The 24101-nt window shown below is 38.4% G+C and overlaps 1 protein-coding gene across 2 annotated transcripts in view; it reads right to left on the bottom strand.

The window, feature by feature from the left end:
- nphp4 (nephronophthisis 4) overlaps positions 1-24101 on the bottom strand; it is a 198305-nt gene that overhangs the window by 154101 nt on the left and 20103 nt on the right. For both annotated transcript variants that reach the window (XM_042491381.2, XM_088082428.1), the window contains exons 3-6: positions 19576-19745; positions 19113-19177; positions 4851-5000; positions 1340-1476 (exon numbers count right to left, since the gene is read on the bottom strand). In XM_042491381.2, coding sequence (XP_042347315.2) covers positions 1340-1476; positions 4851-5000; positions 19113-19177; positions 19576-19745 — 522 coding nt within the window. The remainder of the gene's footprint in view (positions 1-1339; positions 1477-4850; positions 5001-19112; positions 19178-19575; positions 19746-24101) is intronic.

Below are 24101 nucleotides of genomic sequence, written 5' to 3'. Positions count from 1 at the left end.
ACACCTGCAGTAAATACATGTTTTTGAAATGTGCTGGAGTAAAAGCCTATTTATTCTATTTCAATGTCCTCAGATCAAAACTGCTATACTATTCTCTTTAAAAAGCAGGTACTGTGAATGCTGAGTGCCAGAAATCTACAGTATAACAAAATGTGTTTAATATATAGCAGTCATATTTTGCAAGAATGAAAGAAAATACAAAGTCATTATACAGAGTCTATGCAATTCTCAAAATAAATAACCACTACTGCGGTATAATTGCAATTCAATAGAACTATTATTTGTTTTCACAATGTTAACTCTACAATACCATGGGAACTTTAAAACCACTTATATGGAATAGGCTTTTCCATGCAGATTCTTCACTCATCCATCAAAATAAGCACGTAAGCCCAAAGCCACCTGCAGCTCTCCCTAAAACAAATATTTATGCAGTTTTCAATCTTGGTGCACTTAGTTTAAATTTACAAGGTAGAAGCACTAGTGCCTACCTTTTGCGCCACTTAATAAACTCTAAACGCTCCCTCGATCCCCTGTGTTTGAGGATCTAGTACAGCAGTATCAAAGAGCAGCGGGAAAGCGATACAGAGTGACAGTGTTGTCATATCAATTCTCATCCCCATCAAAGACACATCTCACTTAGGCTGAAATGAACAGATAGGGCCTGTGCAAAGCCACTGTACAAATAATTGCTAGTCCATAGTTGCACCTGTCAAATATGGTTAACCATCTGGGTTTCCTGAGACAAGGAAAGGAGAAGAGAATAGATAAGCTCCATTTAGTTTGGGAGGCGATGTGCCTTAAATTGCAGTGGCAGCTGTAAAAAGGGCTTGTGCTTGCACAGTAAAGAAACGGAAAGTGAGATAAAGGAAAGCATCGGGCTAGAGAGAATAATCTTGGCAGAGGTATGTCAAGGCCATCGTGGCCATCTTTAATTTGAGGAGTGGAGTGAACTGTTGCCTCAGAAGGATGAAATGTTATCTGGATTTGTATGTGCATTAATATCCAAAACCTTTAAGGTGACTCGTTTTTCCTCGTAAGCACATCATATACACTCACAGAAAGTAGGACGTAAGATGATTAAGAGACATATTTGCTTAACCAGTGTGATGATTTCAATATTTCCCTTCACAGTGTATCTGAAGTTGGCTTTTCTAAATACAACATCTTTTCTGAGGTGCACAGTTCATATGCCCCAAAATGTAGACACCCTGTATCAGAATACGGATCAAAAGGTTATTGAAAGTGGTTGCACACATGTCATGACACTGTTACAGTCCCTAATGTCCCATGTGCACGGACTATCAAGGCTGTGTGTGTTGTGAAAGTCTGGTCTTACTGTGTTGTGGCCGTCAGCATTGATCAGCTGCAGCAGCTGGCTCTCGAACTTCTCCAGGGACGGCTTGAGGGAAATGGTCAGTCTGCTCAGGGTGAAGGGCAGCAGCTTCAGCAGCTGAGGCCTCAGCAGAGCATCTCCTGGTGACAGTATGAAGATGGCATCAACGTATCAAATCACCATGACATTTACACAAGTATATCAAATTTAGACCACTTCTGGGGCTAAAATGTGATTCTTCTTTCTGAAGTTTGTTTTGTCCACCAAGAAGGATATGTTTTCAGTGCAGTTTGTGTGTGTGTTCAATAGGATTATGGAAAAACCATGAAACCTGTTGGAAGCGTGTAGAACGGGCCAGGAAAGAGCCCACAAAAGTTTGGAATCAATTTAAATGACAGGACAACACACACATTTTTTTTTTCACTTTGCTTAAATCTGCAATATAGGTACACAGCTCTCACCTCGGCTGTCAAAAGCAACCATGGAGGTATCAAAGCCAAAATGCAGCTAGCAGTGCAGTGCAAACAACGGCAAGTGCCGACAGAGCTAACATTGTTAATGGGGTTTGCTCATAGTCTTGAAAGCATTATCAGCAATGCTAAAAGCGCTAACTGACATTTTCAGCTTTCAGCTCAGAAAATATCTGCTGGTGTTGCTGTATAGGAAAACCATCTAGTGATATAAATGTGGGAAACAAGTTAAAACATATGTCTCAAAATATTCCTTTTTATGACCCATTTGCAAATTTCCCCGAAATTTTCCATAATCCCTTGAAAATTTATCATTGCACCCCAGAAGTTCTAGAAACCTTAAAGGAAGAGGTCAAGTGGAAAACACATGGTTTGATACAGTGCTACAGCCATGCTGGATTCTACTTATGTGTGTGCGTTATCTTACAAACTGAGCAGAACTTCTCCATGTTACTTTATCAGTGGTGTCAACAGTGGAGCCAAAGGGTTGGCTTTCAGGAACACTGAATGTTTCATGGCAGCTTTACTTATTAATATGTCTCCCTCACCCTGGACTCCAGAGACGCTCCACTTCAAATGTTACATAGTCCTTAAATGTTTGGTTAACATTTGGTTGTTTGTATTTTTAGCCATGCTTGACTTATTGTCATATGTCACATGGATGACGAAATGCACCACTTTGCTGGCATCAAATGCTTACACGGTTTTTGATTTTGAATATATCTGATTTAAACTTTTTTGAAGAGACAGCAGCTCCATCTCAATGAAGTCTTCACTGATTTGTAGTAACCTGTCTAATGCCAATCACTGGAATATTTAAACCACAGAGAGATACCAGGGCTGTTGTCAAACAATCCACCAAAACTGTTTCCATCTGGATACTCGGCACAAATTGAATCAGAATCGATTTAAGAAAGCATCTCAGCCAATGGATGAAGCAGGGAAGCCTGTGAAGTCTACAATCACCCCTTTCAGACACAACAAAGAGAAAATAGCTAGTGTGATTGTAATCTCTTCGAGAGTAATGTAGCCATCAAGCGTTTCATTGCAGCTCTTGTCTCTGGAGCACAGAGTTGGACTGTTCTGAATGCAGCATGAATATCAAACCGGTGGCTGTGGTCTTAAAAGGCAGCTTAGGTCTCTGCTGCTCACAGCCCCAGAACATGAAGAGGATTAGCCAGCTACCATACCTCCCACTGACTCCCAATGATTATAGCTCTGCACTGTCAGACTTCATTACATTCCCCCTTAGAAACTTACTTTCTAAGTACTGCAGACATTTCAACTTCTGATGGAACTAAGTTTCAAAAAAAGACCACTATTAAGTACCATGATGAGTGTCCTGTTTGTTATTTTGGCAGTTGGAGACACACAAGTGAGTATTTTCTGAATTATTTTACGTAAGGTAACACCTGATATACTATGCTGATGGTTTTGGTTTGAGTCGTGTCATATTTTGATTACTCTGGCTCGAGTTTAGTTGACCTCTTTGTTCACTAACTTTTGTTTTTCAGAGTTGAATCAGGACTGAGAGCGCAGCAGGAGTATCTGTACAGTTGTTGTCACGTAAAAATCAAAGCAGCTCAAAAATTGATTACTGAATCTCGTACATTTCATTAATGAGCTGCATATAGCTGCAGACACAGACAGCTTACATGTGACTGTTTCTACAGGCATAGATCTATTTTTGTTTTTGTCTGAAAGGAGCATTTATAAAAGAAATGATAAATATAAAGGACAACACAGTGAACAACAGGTAGTTCAACTGGAGTTGTGTCAAATGACAAAGCCCTTAATCCTGAAGAACACAAAAACGATGTGACTACCTCAAAACAGACACTGACAGATGTAAAAAGCGTTTACCTTCTAATGCTATAATTTGTGCCAACGAGGCAAGAAAATTAAGGAAAAACATTAAAGAGACTCTGCATAAAGAGCTGGAGAGTTAGGGTTTCTGAATCCCACAACAGGGTTATAAAATTATTACTACTCATGGCACAACACACCAGTTGTTGCCATTTTTAGGGCTTTTTGCCAGCCAATTTAGTATAATATTTATAATGTATAATATTTATCATGATTACTCTCACTCACACACGGGATGACAACAAAGCTAGCTCAAGTCAGAAAATCAAATGTGTTTAAGACAGTCTTTAAGTCTAAAATGTCTACTATGCAGACTTAGAAAATATTGATTTGTACAAAAGTAATCCCTCTCAATCATCACTTGCGACCCACTGGAAGTGTGTGGCGGTGTATTTATCTGCAGAGACGCTTGGTCTCGGAGTGTATATTCTTATTATCTTCTTTCTTTGTTGTGTTTGGGACATTTTTAGGCATAGTGTGCAGCATGTCAGTGCTTTATAAAAAGGTAACAAAGTGCCAAACCAGAGGCAGCACGTATCCAAGAGGAAGCTACCCCGCGCAGAAAAAAACGCCAATACAGTGAGGCGAAAATGCAAAACTGAGTGAATCTGGATTTGGTTTTCACTTTTATTGGCGACACTATTTGCAAACTCACAATTCCCTTGATAAGAATAAAGGAGCCACCATCTCATTCATAGGCCATTTGTAAACATGGTGTGATTTTATTAACTGTCTTCTAATATATTTTCCTCTTTTGTGATTTTATTTTTTACACTGATCTAGGGCTAGGCCATAAATTAAAACTATATTGAAACTGTGATATAAGACTAGATATCATCTTAGGTTTTGGATATCATCATTTCATAATTGTTTTCTTTTCCTGGTTTTGACGGCTGCATTACAGTAAAATGATGTAATTTTCTGAACTTACCAGAGTTGTTCTATTATTTTCTTTACCCACTTGTTCATTATGTCCACTACATGATTATTGCTCAAAAACTTAATTGGTATTTGGTCAAAAATATTGTGGTATTTTCTTCAGGTCTGACATTCCTGTTGTTCCACATATCTGGGAGTCAAAGATCTAAAAATAACATCTTAAAAGAGCATCTGTGATTTCAGGGGAGCTTATTACTCATTCCTTGACCTTACATCTCCACCGGCTATGTGAAGTTTACCTGTTGAAGAAGCTGCAAGGCCAGGAATGTTCTCATTTCCAGATACAAGGACGTTCTCTGGGAAAAGATGCATCACGGAAACCAGCGCAGGGTGGTTTTTTATCACACAGTCCAAATGTGCTCCATCAATAGTCCTCAGGATACTGCTGTCTGCAGAAAAAGACATATCACAAATGGTTGCACATAGAACAGTTTTACTATTTCACATGCATTTCAAGAAACAGAAGCAAACTGTGTGAATACAAATGAATTAGATATGATATTTCAAACCACCATCATCCCCAACCCACCCAAAGAATCAATCTCCTCTGTGCGTCATAGTCTAATATTTCCCCAAAAGCAATGAGTCACAGACAACATGACACCCAACACTCAGACCATTTTTCAATATTCCATTAGGGTGCTGGTGACCTAGGTGCAATGTTCCATTACACTGCAAGCATCGTTTTCCAGGGCTAAACCAAAATGACAACCATTCAAGTTGGAAGAGGTGCTCCTCCAGAAGAGCACTGCAGCGTAGATGAGGCACAAGCTATGAGCAATGAGCTAGACATTGTCATTTTTCAAGCAGGTCATCCAATGACAAGTGACGACCCACAATTCCTGCCATCGACACAAAGCACAGACCATTTGGAAGGTGAGCAAAGTGGTGTTTGATGCGCTGCGTATGTTGGCTTCCTTCAAGCTTGAACAGCCTGAACAATCCTTCACTCTTGACAGGGTTAATGATTGCACCTTCGAAAGCATCAGTGACAATCAATACGGGAAGCTCCATTCACTCCCATAGGCTGTTTCAACAAGGTGACAGTGAGCAATCTGCAGGTGAGTCGTTATAGATTATGAAATAGGGGTCTGAGAGCACTGAGAAAGTAATTCAAGTTCATAATCATCATGGTAAACAGTGTTTGTCTAAAAACACTGAGATTGTTGCCAGCTTTTGTAATTTCATAAGTGTTTGCAGAGAAAATAAATATAAATGTCTTTATTAGACTGACCAATGGACAGACAGACAGACAGACAGACAGCCTTAATGAGCAGATGCAAGAAAAGTACATTACATTACCTGTCTGACAAATAACTGTTTTTCTGGAGGCCAACATGGAAGTTAGTGCCATCCTGGTTCCCTCGTCAATAAGTCTATGGGATTTTTTTCATTTTTTTTCATTGGATTTTAGAATATAGCAGAAAATAAGCTCTGTGGCAAACAAACGTTTATGATACTTTTATGTTTTGTTAAGCAAGATAATGTCCACAAATGAACACTACTTAAAGGATTTTTGGAAGCTAAATGCAATCACTAAAAGTAAAAAGCTAACGTTAGGCTATAAACTACAAAACTGTTGCAAGACTTAATGTTGCCACCACAACGAGACTGTAAAAAAAAGCTATAGAGTTCATGAGTATGGTATTAAATGAGGTGTTTTATGTCAGGCATTTAATTTATTTTATTCCAGGCATCTAACGAAAAAACACATTCAAAAAACCCACTGACTTCGAAACGCAGGAACTGGAAGTGCTGGAAACTGGGTTTTGGAACTCATTCCAGCTCTAAAAAAAAAAAAGAATTCTGAGTATTGGGTGAAAGTAAATTATAATGTTCACATGATGTGTTTATTGTAACCTTATAAAATGTAGTTTTTGGTGAGATATTTAAATACATACAGTTGTTTTCAGAGAAATATTAAATCAATCTTAGATGGGGCATTACGATATATGTAGTAAAAAGGCTTTAGCAGCAGTTATTTTTTGAAAAATATGTTTTTCATGTAAAAGTCCATGTTAAGTTTTTTTTCATAAATGTGTATGATTGAATTTTTGCTCATTTAGAGGAAGTGTAATGAAATACTTAATTACTTTAAAACAGTTCAGTTATATTTTATGGTGTAGATTTATTGTTTCCCTTGCACAAAAGGGAGAATAAATGACAACAAAAAAACTGTTCTTCCTCTTTCTGCTTACTACAAGACACATGTCAATGGAAATGTTAAGTTGTGTGAATCTCAGAGTTGTGACACACAGAGGATCATCTGTATTTTAACCAAAGAGAGCCTCTTCAGAAGCCGGCCATCCTTCTGGCTTCAACTTGTGCAGAAAACTATAAATGCCCAGCAGGACAATCACACAAAATATGCATCAAAGCGGTGCCAGGTCTGTTTGAAGACCAAGGAAGAGCAAGACTTGCTGACTCACAAGGCTTTCCCTCAGTCGCCACACATAAACCCCCAAATATTTAAGGGAACATATCAATGAGAAAAGATGATACACACTTTAACATCACAAGGAGACTATTGGATGTTGTGAAAAAGTGCTGGGATAATGTGAATTTTCCAAAACTGCAAGCGCTTGGCAAAATCAATACGAGGTTTCAAGCTGTGATGATGGACAGAACAAATATCAAGAAGTTGTGATTTTCAGTGCATATAAATACACTTTTTTTACTTCGTTTGATTATTGGTGTCAAATAACACCATTTGTCCAAGAAAAAATACTAAAGATTTGTTTTCAGGTTTTGAAGTGCCACTTACATAATTTTATCCAGCTAAGGTTTTTTTGTGCCACAAAGATCAATAACAATGACAAAAGACCCTTGACTGTTACAAAATACTGTCAATGAAACCCAAATTATACCTGTGTCATGTGATCCAAATTTATTTATGTGCAAGTGTAGCCCAAAATATACACCACACAGACTTCTCACACAGACAAACATGTGTAAAGACATTCATGTCCAACTAATGTAGTTTTAAATTAATTATGTGCCTATTATTGTTCATGTCCATTCTGAAGTATATCTGACCTTTAATATACGGCAGAGAGCCAAACTACTTCTTAGAAGACATCAAAATATGCAGCCACAGCATCACAGTTCTCAGAAAAAAACACCCAACATCCCAAGGTATGGGAAAATGGCTGAATGTAATCCACACAAGAGCAGTTTTTTTTTGTTTTTTTTTTTTGTTTTTTTTTACAATAAACTCTATCAGCTCTTAAAACATCAGTGCATTTCTTTTTAGTTCTGACTACTTTACAAACTCAGTCCACGAGAAAACAAGTTTATACCTCGAGTATAAAAACAAAGTCCAGACTTCTGGATGGAAGAATCCAATTTGTTCAGATATTGCCCACAATGAATTCAGCTTTTGAAATGACTTAAGACATGAAGCTACACTTCAAAACAAACTGGTAAATCCATCACTAACATTTTTGTGCTTCTGTGTTATTCTTTAGAACCACAGAAGTAAAACATTTGTAACATTTTTACCAAGAAAATAAATGCAACAAAATAACAAATGGATCATGATTTGAACAGCAGAACAGCAGGACTGGAAAGAAATAACATTTTTTTGTTAGAACTTCCTGAAATAAATGGTAAATGGCATGGACCTGAGGGTGAGCGACATTTCTGTTAATAAAGGAGTTATTTTTCAACCATGTAAAACACACAAAAAATGGAGAGCTGATCATTTCACAAGAAGAATGTAAATGTCAATTTCTTCCACTTTTAAACACCTCTATCTTTAAAGTCAATGAAAGGGGATTGTGAGAGAAAGAAGATAGAGTATATGGCTGCGTTCTCCTCCCATCCCTGTCCATGACTCATCTCATCCAAACCCTTTAACTCTCTTGAACAGTTAACTTACGACAAAAAAGGTGCTTATGTCTAAAGCCCAAAAAGGAAAATGGTTTTGGGAAATCTCTGAGAATGCAGCACAGCTTCGACTCTGTTCTACAAACGCTTTCAGTGGCGACAGCAGCTTTCGTAGAAAAGGTGTTTCTCACCATGAAACAGGAAAAAAAGTAGGATGGGTATGAAAGGGGAAAAAGAGAGGAGGGGGGGGAATCAAGTGTAGAACTTTCTTGACACAGATGGTGCCCAGGTGTCGGCAAACTTTTTCATCATTTATTTCTTGTTATTCATTATGCATCAAGCTTGGGTTTCAGTCAGATGCTGTGCATAGATTAGAAAAATACCCCAAATTTTCCTTACAGCAGTGGCATGGTACCTCAGAGTCAGTTCAGCAGCAACTTGGCAAGAGATGTGAAACCAAGGAAGTGGAGGGGGGGGACCTAAAAAATGGCTCAGCATCAGACAAACAGAAGCAGTGGTTTTGGGAGATGGTTGAGTGGGAAAGAAGAAAGTAATAAAGATGAAAACCAGTGGGGTTATTTTTGAAAGGTTTGACTGCCAACTTGAAGCAGAGACTTGCATTTGTTTCTACGTCTGGTACTGTATTAAGCAATCAGTACTTTAGTGCTTCTGCATGTCATGTTCCCTGAGATTACTTGTCAAACAGGGAAGCTATTATTAGGGATGTAAACCTCAGACTTTTTTACACCATTCTAAATTGTTGGGTTTTGGACTGTTGGTCAGACATATCAAGCAATTTGTAAATGCCAACTTGAGCCTCTTTAAGACAATGCACAGCAAACCTGAACTTATCTAGACATTACCTGGAGGAGCTGTATGTGAAAACGGAAAAGGCTGAATCAGTAAGACCGAATTTAAACAGACCTTGTTGTGCCAGCTCATGGTGAAATGAGCCCATGTGTGAATAGAGCAGGTAATAGTCTGGAGAATTCACAGCATGTTGGCCTATTTAAAATCAGATTGCCCATCCCAGGTGCCACCCCATTAAATCTGTCAATTTAAACTGTTAAATTAGTAAACTGAATTTTTGTTTATAAGTGCATTCAATATTAAAACTGAGAGGTAGTAATGTGTCAGAATAGTGTCTAGTCTGATTCATTTTTCATACCAAATAAGCTGATTCAACTGTTTGTTGACTGTTTGTTCAACTTTGTTCAAAGCGGCTTATTTTTTTTTAATTTTCGGCAATTTCATTTTTCAGGCACTTTATTATTGCAATAGTACTATTTACTTTTAAAGAACAATTTCTTAATCAAAGAATGGACGCTTTCTTTTACATTTGTGTGGTGTCACTTGTCTTTTTGATTAAACTATAAACATGACTGTAAAGACACTGCAATGCTCGTAATTAAAGTAGGTAATAGTGAAGACAAAAAAATGGTAAATTAAAGCTATGCTGACATATGTGCCTGCAGCAGCACTCGCACTTAATGCCAACCATGCATAAGTCAGTGCCCCAATTGGGCTACTGTGGATGACGCTTCTATCAAACAATTCATGCAAAACTGGAAGAAAACGAACACAGGAGGGTGAAGAGGGAGGGTAACTTACAAAAAGACAGCAACACACAATGTCGAACAAATTCAAAGAATGGCAAGATACTCTGTTGTTTGACCAAATTACAAACCAGCTATGAAAACATGGTGTAGTCCACATCATGTTCTGCATCCTACACACTCTAGCCAAGGGAACACCCCTCGCCTAAAGCATACAGAGTATTTTGAGACTGTGTGACTGGGAAAACTCCAGAGTTCATGTGAGAGAACAGTTTGAACTTTTGGGAAATGCTGATGTGCATTTTTGAGACAGATTTTTACTGATACTGACAAATATTTGAGAATAAAATAAATGTGACAGTGATATACTGGCCAATACCTCATACACAAGAACATGTAACTAAAACATCCATGGTAAGGATTCCTTGCATTTTATTATTGAAGAAATGTTATCAACATATCCACTGGGTGGAACATTTAACAGTTGTCATTGTTCTCTGGTGGACAAACCATATAATCTCTGTTACTTAATTATCTACAACACATATTTTTGATGTCTTGTACCATGCCATTTCTTTGTACTGATCAGCTGATATATGTTGATACCAATATGTATCTGCAATAAGCTAATATTAGCCATTCTAAACTTGGTGAGAACATATAAGAATAGAAATGTTTGAGCATCTTGGCAGCTGAATGGTTACAGCACATGACAAATAACCAACCACATACTGGCTTCCCATCAAATATAGATACAAAGAAAGATTCAAGATTCTTGTGATCACGTTTAGAGCCTTGCGTGGTCAGGCGCCTGCCTACATTAAAGAGCTACTGCAGCCCCACGTCAGCAGCAGGTCTCCGAGGTCCTCTGATCAGCGTTTGTTGGTTGTTGCTCGCTCCAGGCTCAAGACAAAAGGAGGCTGTGCTTTTGAGGTTTTAGCTGCTAAACTTTGGAACTCTTTCCCGTGAACTCAAGATCTGTGGACTCTGTGGACACTTTTCAAAAGCAGATCAAGACCTATTTGTTTAGACTTGCTTTTGTTTAGGTTTTTTTTTAATCTCTTTTTATGTTTTCAACTTGATAGCTGCCTCTTTACATCTTTTGTTATGTCATTTACTTGCTATTTTGATTTTTTTGTTGTGAAGCACACTGTGATGCCTGCTCTTGAAAGGTGCTTATAAATACACTAATAAGCAACGTCCAATGTTCTTGCATGACAAACCCCCCCTCTCTGTCCATTTCCTGTCTGTTAACTATCTAGTCAAGGCAAGAAATGCTCAAATGTTGCCCATAAGTGCAAAACTAAGGCCCAAGTTATCAGAAAGCTGAATGAACCTTTGACAAAGTTAAACTTTCCTTCTTTTTGCTGCTCAATATACACATAATAGATCACAGATCTTGGTTGTTATTATAGAAACTGTGTCAAACCGGTGTAAATCTTGGCAGGGAGTTTTTTGGGGAAAGAATTTACCAAAAAAGGTTGAGAAAAGAACAAATCAGTAACAGTGGTGCATCATATACTTGAAGGAATAGTATAAATGCTGTAAAGCAGATTTTGCTCAGGCTCAATATGAGCCTAAAGCGGAACATGTTCCAGGCGGAGGGGCCACTACAGGGGTAAAGTGTTGTTTAACTTCATTATGTTTGTTGGAAGTTTGAAGTTCACCCGAACAGCAATAAACCTTGGCGTGGGTGGCCAAAAACAAACACTTATGTGGGATGCCTTGGAGTCAGATGTGCAGGGAAAACCCTTTTGAAAACACCAGCAAACCTCTTTATCTCTGCCACAGCGAGGCTTTTCAGTATATCAGGGAGAAAATTTGTCATGGCACTACCTTTCTGTCCCCCACACACAGACGTACACACAATAAATTGACGCATCGTGCTTCAAATTAAGATATGCTAATGTGAACACAATGTACCATCTGTTTGTCCTCTCATCACACTAAGAGAGCCCCAGAGCAGCCCTCCATCCTTCTCATTCCATTTTTTTCTTCTCTCTACTCCTTCCCTTTCCTCCCAGTTGGTCGAGAGGAGAAGCTTAGATCAAGCCAATGAGCTTACTGCCTCCCTCCGTGCTTGTTTCCTCCCCTCTTTTTTTTGCCTCCCATCCTCTAAGACTTTCAAAAGCCCCAAGGCAACTTCCTTTCCTCTATCTTCTCTCCTTTTCCCATTTCCTGCCTCTTGACCCTGACTCCAGTTCTGGAAAATAGAGACGCTTTGACTTCTCTGCCACTACCACTCTATTTCTTTCATCCCCAGTTTCACTGCTCCTTTTTCTGTCTGAATTCAGACTGACTTGTCTCCAATTTCTATTTCAGCATTTGGGTTTTCTCCTCTGATCTTATACCTCTCGGTCCAATATGTATTACATAGGTTAAAACTGTGTTTAACCCAAGGAGCAAACTTACTTCTGTTTTCTGTTGTAAAGTGAAAAGTGTATTTATCAGAAATACCCCCTTTTCAGAGACATGAAAAGCCTGTGTTTTCCTGCTTTAGCTGCACCACTTTGTATCTTTTAATCAGCCCAGTGGTTGCATTTATTCCTCATATGTAATCTAACCATCTAATTATATAGTCTGGTCCTCAAAAGCAGCACAATCATTATTATTGCAGTTATGAAAAAATTACACATCCCATAATTGGCATCCATACATTTTAAGAAATCAGTTTTAAACTATTGCTGCTTTCCCCCTTTCTCTTCTTCATGCATTCATGTTTAGCTATCTAGTCCTATCCATTCATTACCCTGCCCCAGAGGGGCGGGGGCGGGGGGGGGGTGTTTATGTGTGTGGTACTGAGCCAGTGGCAGAGAGCCTGATTAGGCAGGAGAACATAGAAACATGTAGTGTTTGGCAGCCACCTACAGTATATACCCTGTTCACACTCTGGCAATTACACCCACCCAACACACACACACACACACCACACACATATACAGCGTGTACATGCTCTGGCAGTGGCAATTCTCTGCAGTGAGTAACATATCTCCAGAAGGCCTGTTGTAAAAGCTGGCAGTGTCACTGAGAAACTGTGGACTGACTCTGTTATGACACAGTTGTGGAGGATCTCAGTAAATGCATATATTAAAATTACATTTCTATATGTACATGTTGTGCATTTACATGTGAATGTGAGTCATTGTCTTCCCCTTGACGTGGCTGTTTTTTTTAACATACCTGTTTCAAAGGATAAGGCTGGCATATTCTGTGAATTTCTTACTGTCAACACACACACACACACACACCATACGATGCCCAAGTGCTTCTGGACGCAACTGGACAGACTTGCAACCAATCAGAGCGACGAAATGTGACGAAGCGCTGCGTGACAGACAAATGTAAACAGACTACAATATGCAGAGGTGAGCTGTGATGATGCAGCATCTATATGTCAGTAAAACATTGTTGCCGTTTCTGTCATCCGAATCAAAACAGAAAGTTCTACGGTTCAGCAGCAAACCTCCTCTTTACTAAGCTATGTTTATACTCAACAGTGTGCAAATCAAAAGAGTCGAAAGTGGTGTTGTCATGTATTTTGCATAAAGCACGAAGGCTCTGCAAGTGGCCAGTCATTGTATCAACCCACATCAGGTAAATGATTGTGATTGGTTCAATGAGGGTCTGAACGGCTCAAAATACACACATTTCAAATGTGCAAAAAGGCCTTTCCAGTGACAGTTCTGCCCCAGAACATCATGGTTTCCGCAGTGACACTGAACAATACTACACAGATTCACAAGAACAAAAACACAGGATTACGAAAAGGCAAAACAATCAGACATTAGCAGCACTAACAGTGTAATTTTTTTGGCCTTTCTAGCAGCTGGGCCCTCGGGGAGGGCAATTACGGATGCTCAGTCGGTCTACAACTTTGGTCCAGAGTGAAATGTCTCCACTAATACAGGAAGGATTACCATGAGATTTTGTACAGACATTTATGGTCACTGTAGAATAAATCCTGATAACTGCAACTGAACAACAAAGTTTTTACGAAACTTTGTGACCCAAATATGCCGTGTAACATTTATTGTTTCTATGAAACTGAGTTGCCACAAGGCCACAAAGTACATTCATCTCTCTTCATTCCTTTTGTGAGAAGAACCCAGTAAATATATTTCCATGCAAGAATGTATCAAATGTGTCTTTTTCTCTATATTCTGATGCAGCAAACCACTCTAAGTATATTGTGAGACAAAGACCTTTTGCACCGTGAATGGCGGACTGAAAGCTGACCTATCTGTGTACTCCAGAGGACAGAGTACAATTACTGGCCTCGAAACGGAAAATAAGCTCCATTGTGCAGTACCGAGGTTTGTTTGCTCTTCAGTTCTTGTACTTCCATACCAGGGAGGTTCATACAATATGCACACAGTTTACACCGTGCTAAAGATTCAATTAAAAACACGGGGACAAACACTGGCTCATGTGAGTCAACATCCAGGCAGTCAATATTGGCTTCTTTCAACAAATTCTTCACAGTGTAACAAAATCAACAACATGCTTCAGTGGTTGTTATCGCCTGGTATGTATATTTAACAAGAGGAAAATTACAGATCTCTGGTGTATCAACCAAATCACAAAACAGAGCCTTACTCTGTCCTTACTCTGCCTGGCTTCAGGCTGTCTGTATGAAGCTATCGCAAACAAACAATGGGACGTTTAGAACATGTTTACATCGTCATTTGCACTGCATAAAAAAAACACAGCCTTCTCATTCAATAAGACCACTGTGTGGGCAAAGCGGGGGTCCCAACACAATGGGCAGCCCACCGAAAAAAAGCCACTCTGGTTTGCATCTTTTGCCCTTTCCAGTACCTGTAACAACACTCCCACACCAAGGCAGTCCATTGTGTTTCGCACCAAGATATCTTAGGTCTTGCTGCAGAGTGCCACTTACTATTTGTGACTGTTTGCCGACTAGGGCTGTACTGAATAGTTCAAAGCTTCATTTATAATGTTGACATTCAATTTTTTTTTTGCATTGCATGTCTATTTGTTCTCTTTATTTCTGCATAGTTGCAGTTGGGGATTTGGCTACACTAATGTTATTAGTACTGTACTATTTTTTTTTTTACTATTTGTAGAATTAAATTCCATGGCTGGCATCGTCGAATTGTTTCCAACTCCTGTGATCCAAAAATTCGCAATGATTCCAGATCGTTCAAGTTCAAAAGTCAAGTGAGAATGGACAGGAGTCATCATTTTAAAAACTCAAATATATCTTTTAAATGAAAATTCCTGCTTTAATCTACATTTGTTGGGATTTAGCAATTTCACTAGGGCCAAAAAACTGTTTGCTGCACATAAAGGGAGGCACATACCTGCAAATAATGTGGTGGTCTAACAGCAGTCTAACAGTACCATATATTACATTTGTTTATCAAATAAAGTTGATCTATTAAAGCTTCATATAAAACTGTTTGAAGCATCAAATATAAAAAAGAAATGACATTCAGTAAGGCCTTACTGACAATTTTCAAGGGAGTAGATGAACGCAGTATGACTGAGCTGGGTGAGCTGGGGAAAAAATCAAATATCACACATCACACTTTGACCAATTACCTAAATATCCATGTTGCGATGATATTGTAGGGTTTCCTTTTGGTGTTTTCACAAAATATTCACAGAATGAGGAATTTGATAAATATCACAGCGATGTGTATAAAGAGAAATTATAAAAAAGCTAGAACAGTCAGTTAAGTTCAGAAAGTTACATCACTTCACTGTTACGTAGCCTTTAAAACTGGGAAAAGACAACACTTACAACATTATGATATCCAAAATCCAGTTTGTGTCATATTACAATATTGATATAATATTGATTTATGGTCAAGCCCTCCTGCAGATGAATACAAAGAAAAACGATTTGTTGAATCAGTGATGGACATTATAACTCTCATCCCTGATGAGTTGGTTGTTTGTTTCTGTCTGTATTTATTTGTAAACCTAAATGAACTGAAACCAACGGAGCTCAGAGCACCGCTGCTGACATGTGAGGCCCAGTCACACAGTCTGGAGAGCACAGCGACACAGACCATTTTTGAACTACATCTTTGCCTTGAGCTTCAGCTTGTTTTAGGTGTATTAGGAAGCACACTCCATTGCAGTGATGATGGTGAGGTGATGCTTGCTATGGTAGACAAGTGGAAATTGAGCCATTTATAGTTTTAATTCATTCGCTTTTATTCAATTCAACTTTTCACCCCAACTTCATTTGCAAAACATCAAGAGGTAATGAAGATATTATTCTTATCCGGAGCAGTGGTATTTTTCCAAAACAAAGTCGGAGAAACTGAATAAAGTGGAATTTGTAATGAATGAAGGATGAAAACAATGTCGGCCTCCAGGGCATGTTTTCTCATTATAATTCTTTTACACAACCAGACATGAATGACCACCATAAGAAAAATTTAAGCTCAGCACAGAACACTTTCAGATATTGTTTAGGTTCTACAAATTCACACTCAAAATGCTTCACAGCACGCAGTAGATGCAAGGACTGTGTGTTCCTGTCACAGACTAAAAGCGATAAAAAGAAATGAGAAAAATGTCCTGACTATAAAAGAACAACAGCGAGAGTGGCTGCAATATAGCTCTTAAACAAAAAAGCAACGTCCCACCAAACAACAGGCATGTGGTTAATAATTCAGCGAGCATAAGAGTCCGTTTGAGAGCAGGTTTTCTAATATTCATGTGACATGATAGCCAAGACAGGAACTCTGACTCTCACTGGGCGCACTGTTATTCATACTGCGAGGCACTACAGTGTTTTGTAATTCATAGCCTTGGTTTTCAGGCCAAGCGAGGACAAATCCAGACCAACCCCGAGCTTCAGTAGCAAACTTAATAATTCAAAAAGATTTGCTCTCAAACGCTGAACTGATAAAAGTATAATATTCAAAGATAACCAAATCAATAGTTATGAATTCTCCCAACAAAACTCACACCCAAAGCCAAAGGAATAATCAAACTGTCAGCCTCCAGCAGGGAGAAACAGTTAAATTCATTCATCGAATCATCTGTAATAACTTTCTTCATTACCTATTCATTGTATATGTGATTGTTAGGTATCATGCAGAGTGTTATGATATTTAAAATCATCCAGAGAGCTTGAGAAACAACTTGCACGTGGTTTCTTAAAAATGTATGTAGCTAAAACATGAACAACTGAAACAGCCGAGCTTGGCCTGAGAAGAACAACAGATGGTCAATAATATATTGACCGTGGCTTCCCGGGGAAATCTTTTATTTCAAGCTAAATGCAAGGGGCAAGGTGTTATCTGCTTCAAATCTGTCTTTTTTCTTTGTTATACTGACCTTACATGGCAGTTGACACGTCTGTCTGTGATGGTACCTGGCAGAGAATTCAGATACTCAACAGAGAGCCAGTCTTTCTGTCAATTCACACTTATGTTTTCTTCTTCAAATGTCATTGCCCATTACAATGCCCATGTTGTTGTTTTCTCACAGCACCTACTGCACTGCTGTATTGTTGCGTTTTCACATCTTATTTTTTTTTCCTTTAGGGTTTATACTGGGAGTATTTTCCATGTCCGCGAGGTTTAAGGATGGTAGTGCCAGTTGAGCTGCAGTTAGATGTTTTGATGTTAGTTGAATGTTTTGCTATTCAATCTAATTAATTTTATTATTACAGATTAATTCTCTGTCAAGATAACATTCCCAAAGGTCACAATTGACATAATCCCTTCAGATTATATGTGCTAGATTATGTGTTAGTGAATTATGATTCAACAACATTTTGAAACAGCTCAGCCTTTTAAAAAATGACAAAAAGTAGAAATGGCCTAGAAATAAATACTGCTCATGCACATGCACTGTGGCCCTGTCAACTTTCTGCTACAATACTCCAGGGACATATACCTAAAGTGAAAAGGCCTATGCCATCGGCTGTGGCTTGAGGGGTAGAGTGGGTTGGCAGTCCAGTCCCTGGCTCCACACGTCCCTGAGCAAGACATTAAACCCTAAACTGCTCAAGATGGACCAGCCAGAATGGCAGCCGCTGGTGTATGAATGTGTGCACTAATGGGTAAAGAGGAGGCAAATGTTAAGCTGCTTGTCCAGTAAGGTAAAAATGCTCTAAAATTATATATATAATTATATATATACATATATACATACATACATATATATATATATATATATATATATATATATATATATATATATATATATATATATATATATATATATATATATATATATATATATATATATATATGTATGTATGTATATATATACATAAATATATATATATATATATATATATATATATATATATATATATATTTCAAAACACTGGAAGAAGGGTATTAGTAATTGATGATAATTCTGTAATTCTATATATGCAATTTTGATATTTTTTATGACAATCTTTTCCTTAGTTTTTTAAAAATCATATTTTAAATCTACTAATCCTTGTAATTTGTGGAACAATTCTAAATTCCAAGTTGCTCATTAACTTTTATTCCATGTTTTGGAAAAAATCACACCTGTTTGCTCAAGGTTCAAATGTTTAAATATTTGTCTAAGGCATCCAAAAGCAGCACAAGGAAAGTGATGTCACTCCAGGTTTCAAAGGGTTAATCGTTTGCATTATTACAACAGCATGCCAACCCAGGGGTTTGGCAGGGTTTATGAGTGGGTGACATAAACCTTGTTTTAAAAAAGGCTCTATTCAAAAACAATCCATTAACCATAATAACTACATCCCAATGACTCCCCCCCTACTTCAGTATCTGAGCCCCCACTGTGATCTCACCTACACACCTGTAAAATTTCACAACTTAATTTTGCACAGTTGTGACGCTATCGCGGTGACAAAATATGTCAACAGACTGACAGATGTATAACTATTAGGTCAAGTCTTCTGTGGTCAGTTCTGCTTCAATAGGTGTCTCCAGAAACATATTGTGCTATGATGACACACACACACACACACACACACACACACACACACACACACACACACACACACACACACACACACACACACACACACACACACACACACACTCACAAGGTGAAAACAATACCAGCCCTGCTGTTGTGGCTAGTAAATATTTACAAAGCATAGTATATAAAAAATGCCCTTACAGTCAACAGTGTCCTTCAGGAGGGGATGGAGGAGGCTTCTTGGTGATCCATGGTGAAGATTCAGCCTAAGATATAAATTGAAACCAACATAAATGAATGAATACACGAAAGGAGCTGCTTTAGTTGCCCATTTAACAAAAAACATGTGTCTAATGTTGAGCTAGTTACATTTAATTCAAGTGTCAATAATCGCTGTTTTTCAACCAAACTACCTCTCCGGGTATCCCCTCTAGATCCTGACTGCTGACAACAGAGCAAACGCAAAACACAAAGTAGAGGTAAGATTTCTGCAGCTGTGCCACATTTTATTGCAAGGGCTAAACAGGTATAATATGTAACAATTAGTCCCTGGATGATACCTAGGCAGCAACGCCCTCATCAAAACCTTTCCTGTCCTTCAACTATCTCCTCAGGAGAAACTGAATTAATACCTGGCTGGTGTAATTAAGAATTGGCTAATCACCTTCTGTTCCCATCAGCAGCCTGAGCCTCTGGCCTGTTGGTGAAAAGCTCCAGGACAGTGAAGCCTCGTCCCAGGGCCTGCTGGGAGCCGTCTGGCCTGGGTGACAATGACACCAGCTCCAGAACCAGCACCGTGCTGGGCAGCCGCAGAGACGTATGGAAGTACAGGACCTACAGAGCCACATGGATGGAAGAAAGATGTTATCAATGCTACATTTCTGCTTTGTTCAGAGAGCAGCTTGGATTTATCTAAAGCCAGATTTTAAATGAGCCAGCAAAAAAAAAAGAAGAATTACACATCAAATTTAGGTATGCATGGGTCAATGCAACTTTTAAAACAAGTTAGCAAGTTTTTTTCAAATAATATCATTACACTATAAAACAGTGCAATTTAGCCACGTTAACACACAGTTAAAACATGCATGTGTTCTGTCAGCCGTCACACCAGCCCAAACAAACTGCACTTAACAGGCTAATGTCACAGGGTTAAGTTTAACCCAGTTACGTCCAAAGTCCAGCCTGGGGGATCAATTGTGGCCCTCACACCAATTTTAAACGGCCCTTGGCTTGTCTTTTAATTTTTTTTGATTAACACCATATTACTTCGATCACTTTCCATGTATTTTCATTCACCTCACAATGGCAGGACAAGCATGCAGTTTGAAGACGTGCACCGAATAGGCAAAACATATGTTTTTGATAAAGATATGTAGAGAAGATGCAAAGAAGCTAATGAAGCTAATGGTTATTTAACACTAAATATTTCCTCCAAGGTAGTAGACATGGCCATGGCGAAATAGCATAGTTGACAGCGAGGGCTGCCACCTTCAATAGTGATGGAATGTTACATATTTTTTCACATGAAACACGTTTATTTGTTTGTTTTTTTAATGAGTCATCTGATGTGAGAAGCGGCTGATCCCGAGGTATTTCACATTATCTAATCTGGCCCCCATTCTAAAAAGTTTGGACACCCCTGTTTTAACTGAGCCAAACAGGTGACCTGTGAAAGTGTCATAAAATAAAGCACATTTTTCTTTGGAAAAAAATAGATAATTTGTTTCTATTCTATCACTGTATGCCTTACTCCAAAGCATTTATAAAAAAAAAAATACTGTACTTAATAAACAGCATGCTGCGCGTCACTTCAGGGAAATGACACATAAACAAGTGCAGATGGTGTACAGTCCCTTGGTACCTAGCTTTTTTAACATCAACTCTTGCTGGCATTTACATTACTGCAGTCCAGGGACAATCAAAAGAACATCATACACCTATAATACTGGGTCCTTGACACAGAGAGACCCGGGGATACACTGAGAATGAAAGTAATACAAAGACTAGACTCATTTTGATCACATATGTCTGATTTTCTCTATAAAGAAAAAAAGAAAAACATGTACCATTAGAAAACTATAAAGAACAAAAACAGAAGTATATGAAAATGGTACCACAGTACTACATATTTCATGGTGTACTTGTATCCCAGATGATTGGTATCCTGAATAAACTGAATTTGAGCCCTGATGGCCACATTATATGAGGTAACAACTCTTAAAATAGGCAAATTTCTTTAATTGTGAATAAAGTTAGCTGCTCCTAGCAACTGCTACCAATAATATGAAAGTGACAGCAGCAGAATGGATAAATCACTCACTTTTGATAGAGTGAGGGAAACAAAATGCCACCTACATATAAGACATGGGCTTAAAAGAACAATATGTCAGGCTGAATGAGAAAAGTAAAACAAAAGCATTGTTTGCCTCTGTTACAGTCATAAAACCTTACCCCTAAAGGATAAATAAAATCCTTGCGTTAATCCAGTTGTTGTTGCAGATGTTTATTATTTGTGGTCATGCTGTGCATGTTGGTGTCATTCTCCATACCACAAGTCTCCATAGGTGTCATTTACACTGGGGACACTGGGGACATTAAAGCAATTGAAGCAATACAGAGTGCCTGGAGGCTTATTGCATTATGTTCCATAATATTTTTATCATTTGAATTGTCACCTGCTGCCTGAATTTTGTGTTTTCCTTAACATAACGACATTTCCACCATAATTAGGTGCATAAAAACTTACCAATAAGTAAGAAGTACAGTGTTTGATGCTCAAAATTATCTTTTTTTTAGGTGTTTTTTCCCAAATCTCCATAATCTACTCTGACATCGTACCAATCCCCACCATTACATTGCCTAAAATCACATATTTTAAGGACTGTATAAAATCTGAGCCCTTATGTTCACACCACTTTTCAACACGAACTGATGCCCCTCCAAGTCTCTAAGAGGAAGAGCCCAAAAATCCAGGGTTGACAAGAATGCCTAATTGGTGAGCATGTGACACCAGATATCTCACGTTAAAGAGGCAAGTATGCCCCCCTGGTGATGAGAGTCTTTAGGATTATATAGAGGAGTTTGACCTCACTATTTTTACACAGGTTCAGAGGAAGACAGCCGAGCCTTATGGGAGCCCGTTTGTAGTCGGTGCCAGGTAGGTGCAATTGTTTACAGACTCTGATGTGCCATTCAAATTGGAAATAATAGCCTACCTACAGCAGAGCCACGCTGATTTACATTCACAAAGGCCTGAATATGATAAAGAGACCCGCAAATGCTCTGTGATCCATTGGTCCCCGAGCACAATAAAGCCTGTTATTTTTCAAAGCCACAAAGGAGAACATGACAGTGTCAACAGAAAAAAATGGCATAAGTAGGCATGAGCTACCTTGAAATACAGAGCCAATTTCTTTCAGCCCACTGTGGCAGAGTCTGTTCATCTTCAACCCCAGCTATCAGCCACCACAGAGCAGTATATTCAAATTCAAAACCTCGAAGGCATTCCTATTTTGGCCACATCAGTCTTTTATCTATGTGGACAGTGAGTTTAAATTACTAGTTTTCCAAATAAAAACACTGCAGAATACAAATAGGAAACGTAGGAGGCAAAGGTACTCATCTGGCCATTGATTTAGTTGTTTGTCTGTTTGCCTGTTTTCATATATCGCCGGACTTTGCCTTACCGACAAGGATGCTGAGATTCACAATAGCTCATAAACTGGTGTGTCTGCTCAGATGAAAGTCTCTTGCTGGAGGTGATTCAACATTAACACATTTTTGTGAAGGCTTTATCAACACGGGCAATGAGACAGAATGGGATAAGTAACAATGTCTGGTAACAGAACATAGAGGCTGTGAATCTGTGAGGAATCACTTTCAATGGAAACTTTGAGGCAAAAGTTGTTTTATGAAATCTTAACAATATCTCTGTTCTACTCTGACAACTGACTCATTTCTCAATAATGGTAACACATATTTTCTGCCGCTGAACATTCTTTGTGTGTGTTTGCTGAGCTGGAATTGAGACAGATATTCTTGCAGCAGCAAACAACTGGCTGAGCTGAGAGAGTAAAAATATCCCCCATCCCAAGATGCATGTCATTCAGTATTCATGGATTGAAAACTTTACTTTCACTCACTTTATTTATTTATTTATTTCCCTCCAACCTTAACTCCCAAATCAAAGTCTCATCTGTGACTGAACTTCTATTGAACCTGTCCCATGCTGTATCAACAAGACATCGTGGGGGGCGATATATATCTTCTGACATGATCACCCAAGTATCCTTCCCCCCGTGATAATGTGGAATTTGCATTGTGGTCAAAGATGTAATCCCCAGGCTCAAAGCAATCCAAACGTGGACATTGTTCATGACGGATTTCCAATTCAAAGGTAGAATTTCTTTTTCATCTGCCTCACTGCTTTGATATACCTCCAAATTGATTCTGTTCCAATCTCAGGGGGGAAAAAAGAAAAATAAATAAATAAATAAACAAAAATGTCCCCATAGAGCAAACATCTCCTTTACTCAGTTTGAAATAATTCAGATTTTCAAAGGATGTAGTCAATGCTCAAGAAAGCAGACATGAGTGGTTATGAATATTTTAAAACAAAAAGCTTAACTAAGGATAAAAGAGTGTCAAGTGTTTTGAATAAATATTTTTGCAGATTTGTGTAGTTTTTCACATCATGCGTCATGTTTTAGGTGCAACTTGTTCCACCACACTGAGCTGTTTTTATTTCATTTTCCAAAAGAAATTCACATATGGAGATTTCTCACCCCTTCTCGACCAATTTTTTTTTTTTTTAAACATAGGAAGGAGCTAGAATTAGGGCATTTAACCCAGGTGTTGTATTTCCATTAGGGATGCATGATATTAGATTTTTTGCCAATATACAATATGCAAATATAGAACAACTAATTTGACTGATTACCAATAACCTATACCCAATACTGAAGCTGAAATCAATAAATCCACTTATTTCCTCACCTAATTTATTGATCATCAAGTCTCCTCTGTAGTGGAATTAACCTCACATTACGCATAGTCTTACTGTGATGGCCCACCAGCAGATGGAAACATCAAATACAATGCTTTTTAGTGTATGTGACATTCATTCATTGAGCTCAATACGAAAAACACTTCAACTTAGGGTTGATGTTTTGTACATGTTTACTTTGTCAA

Source organism: Plectropomus leopardus, chromosome 9, assembly GCF_026936395.1.
Source record: "Plectropomus leopardus strain MGB_pleo_1.0 chromosome 9, ASM2693639v1, whole genome shotgun sequence".
In the NCBI taxonomy this organism is placed as follows: domain Eukaryota; kingdom Metazoa; phylum Chordata; class Actinopteri; order Perciformes; family Serranidae; genus Plectropomus; species Plectropomus leopardus.
This window is presented reverse-complemented; position numbering and strand designations above follow the sequence as displayed.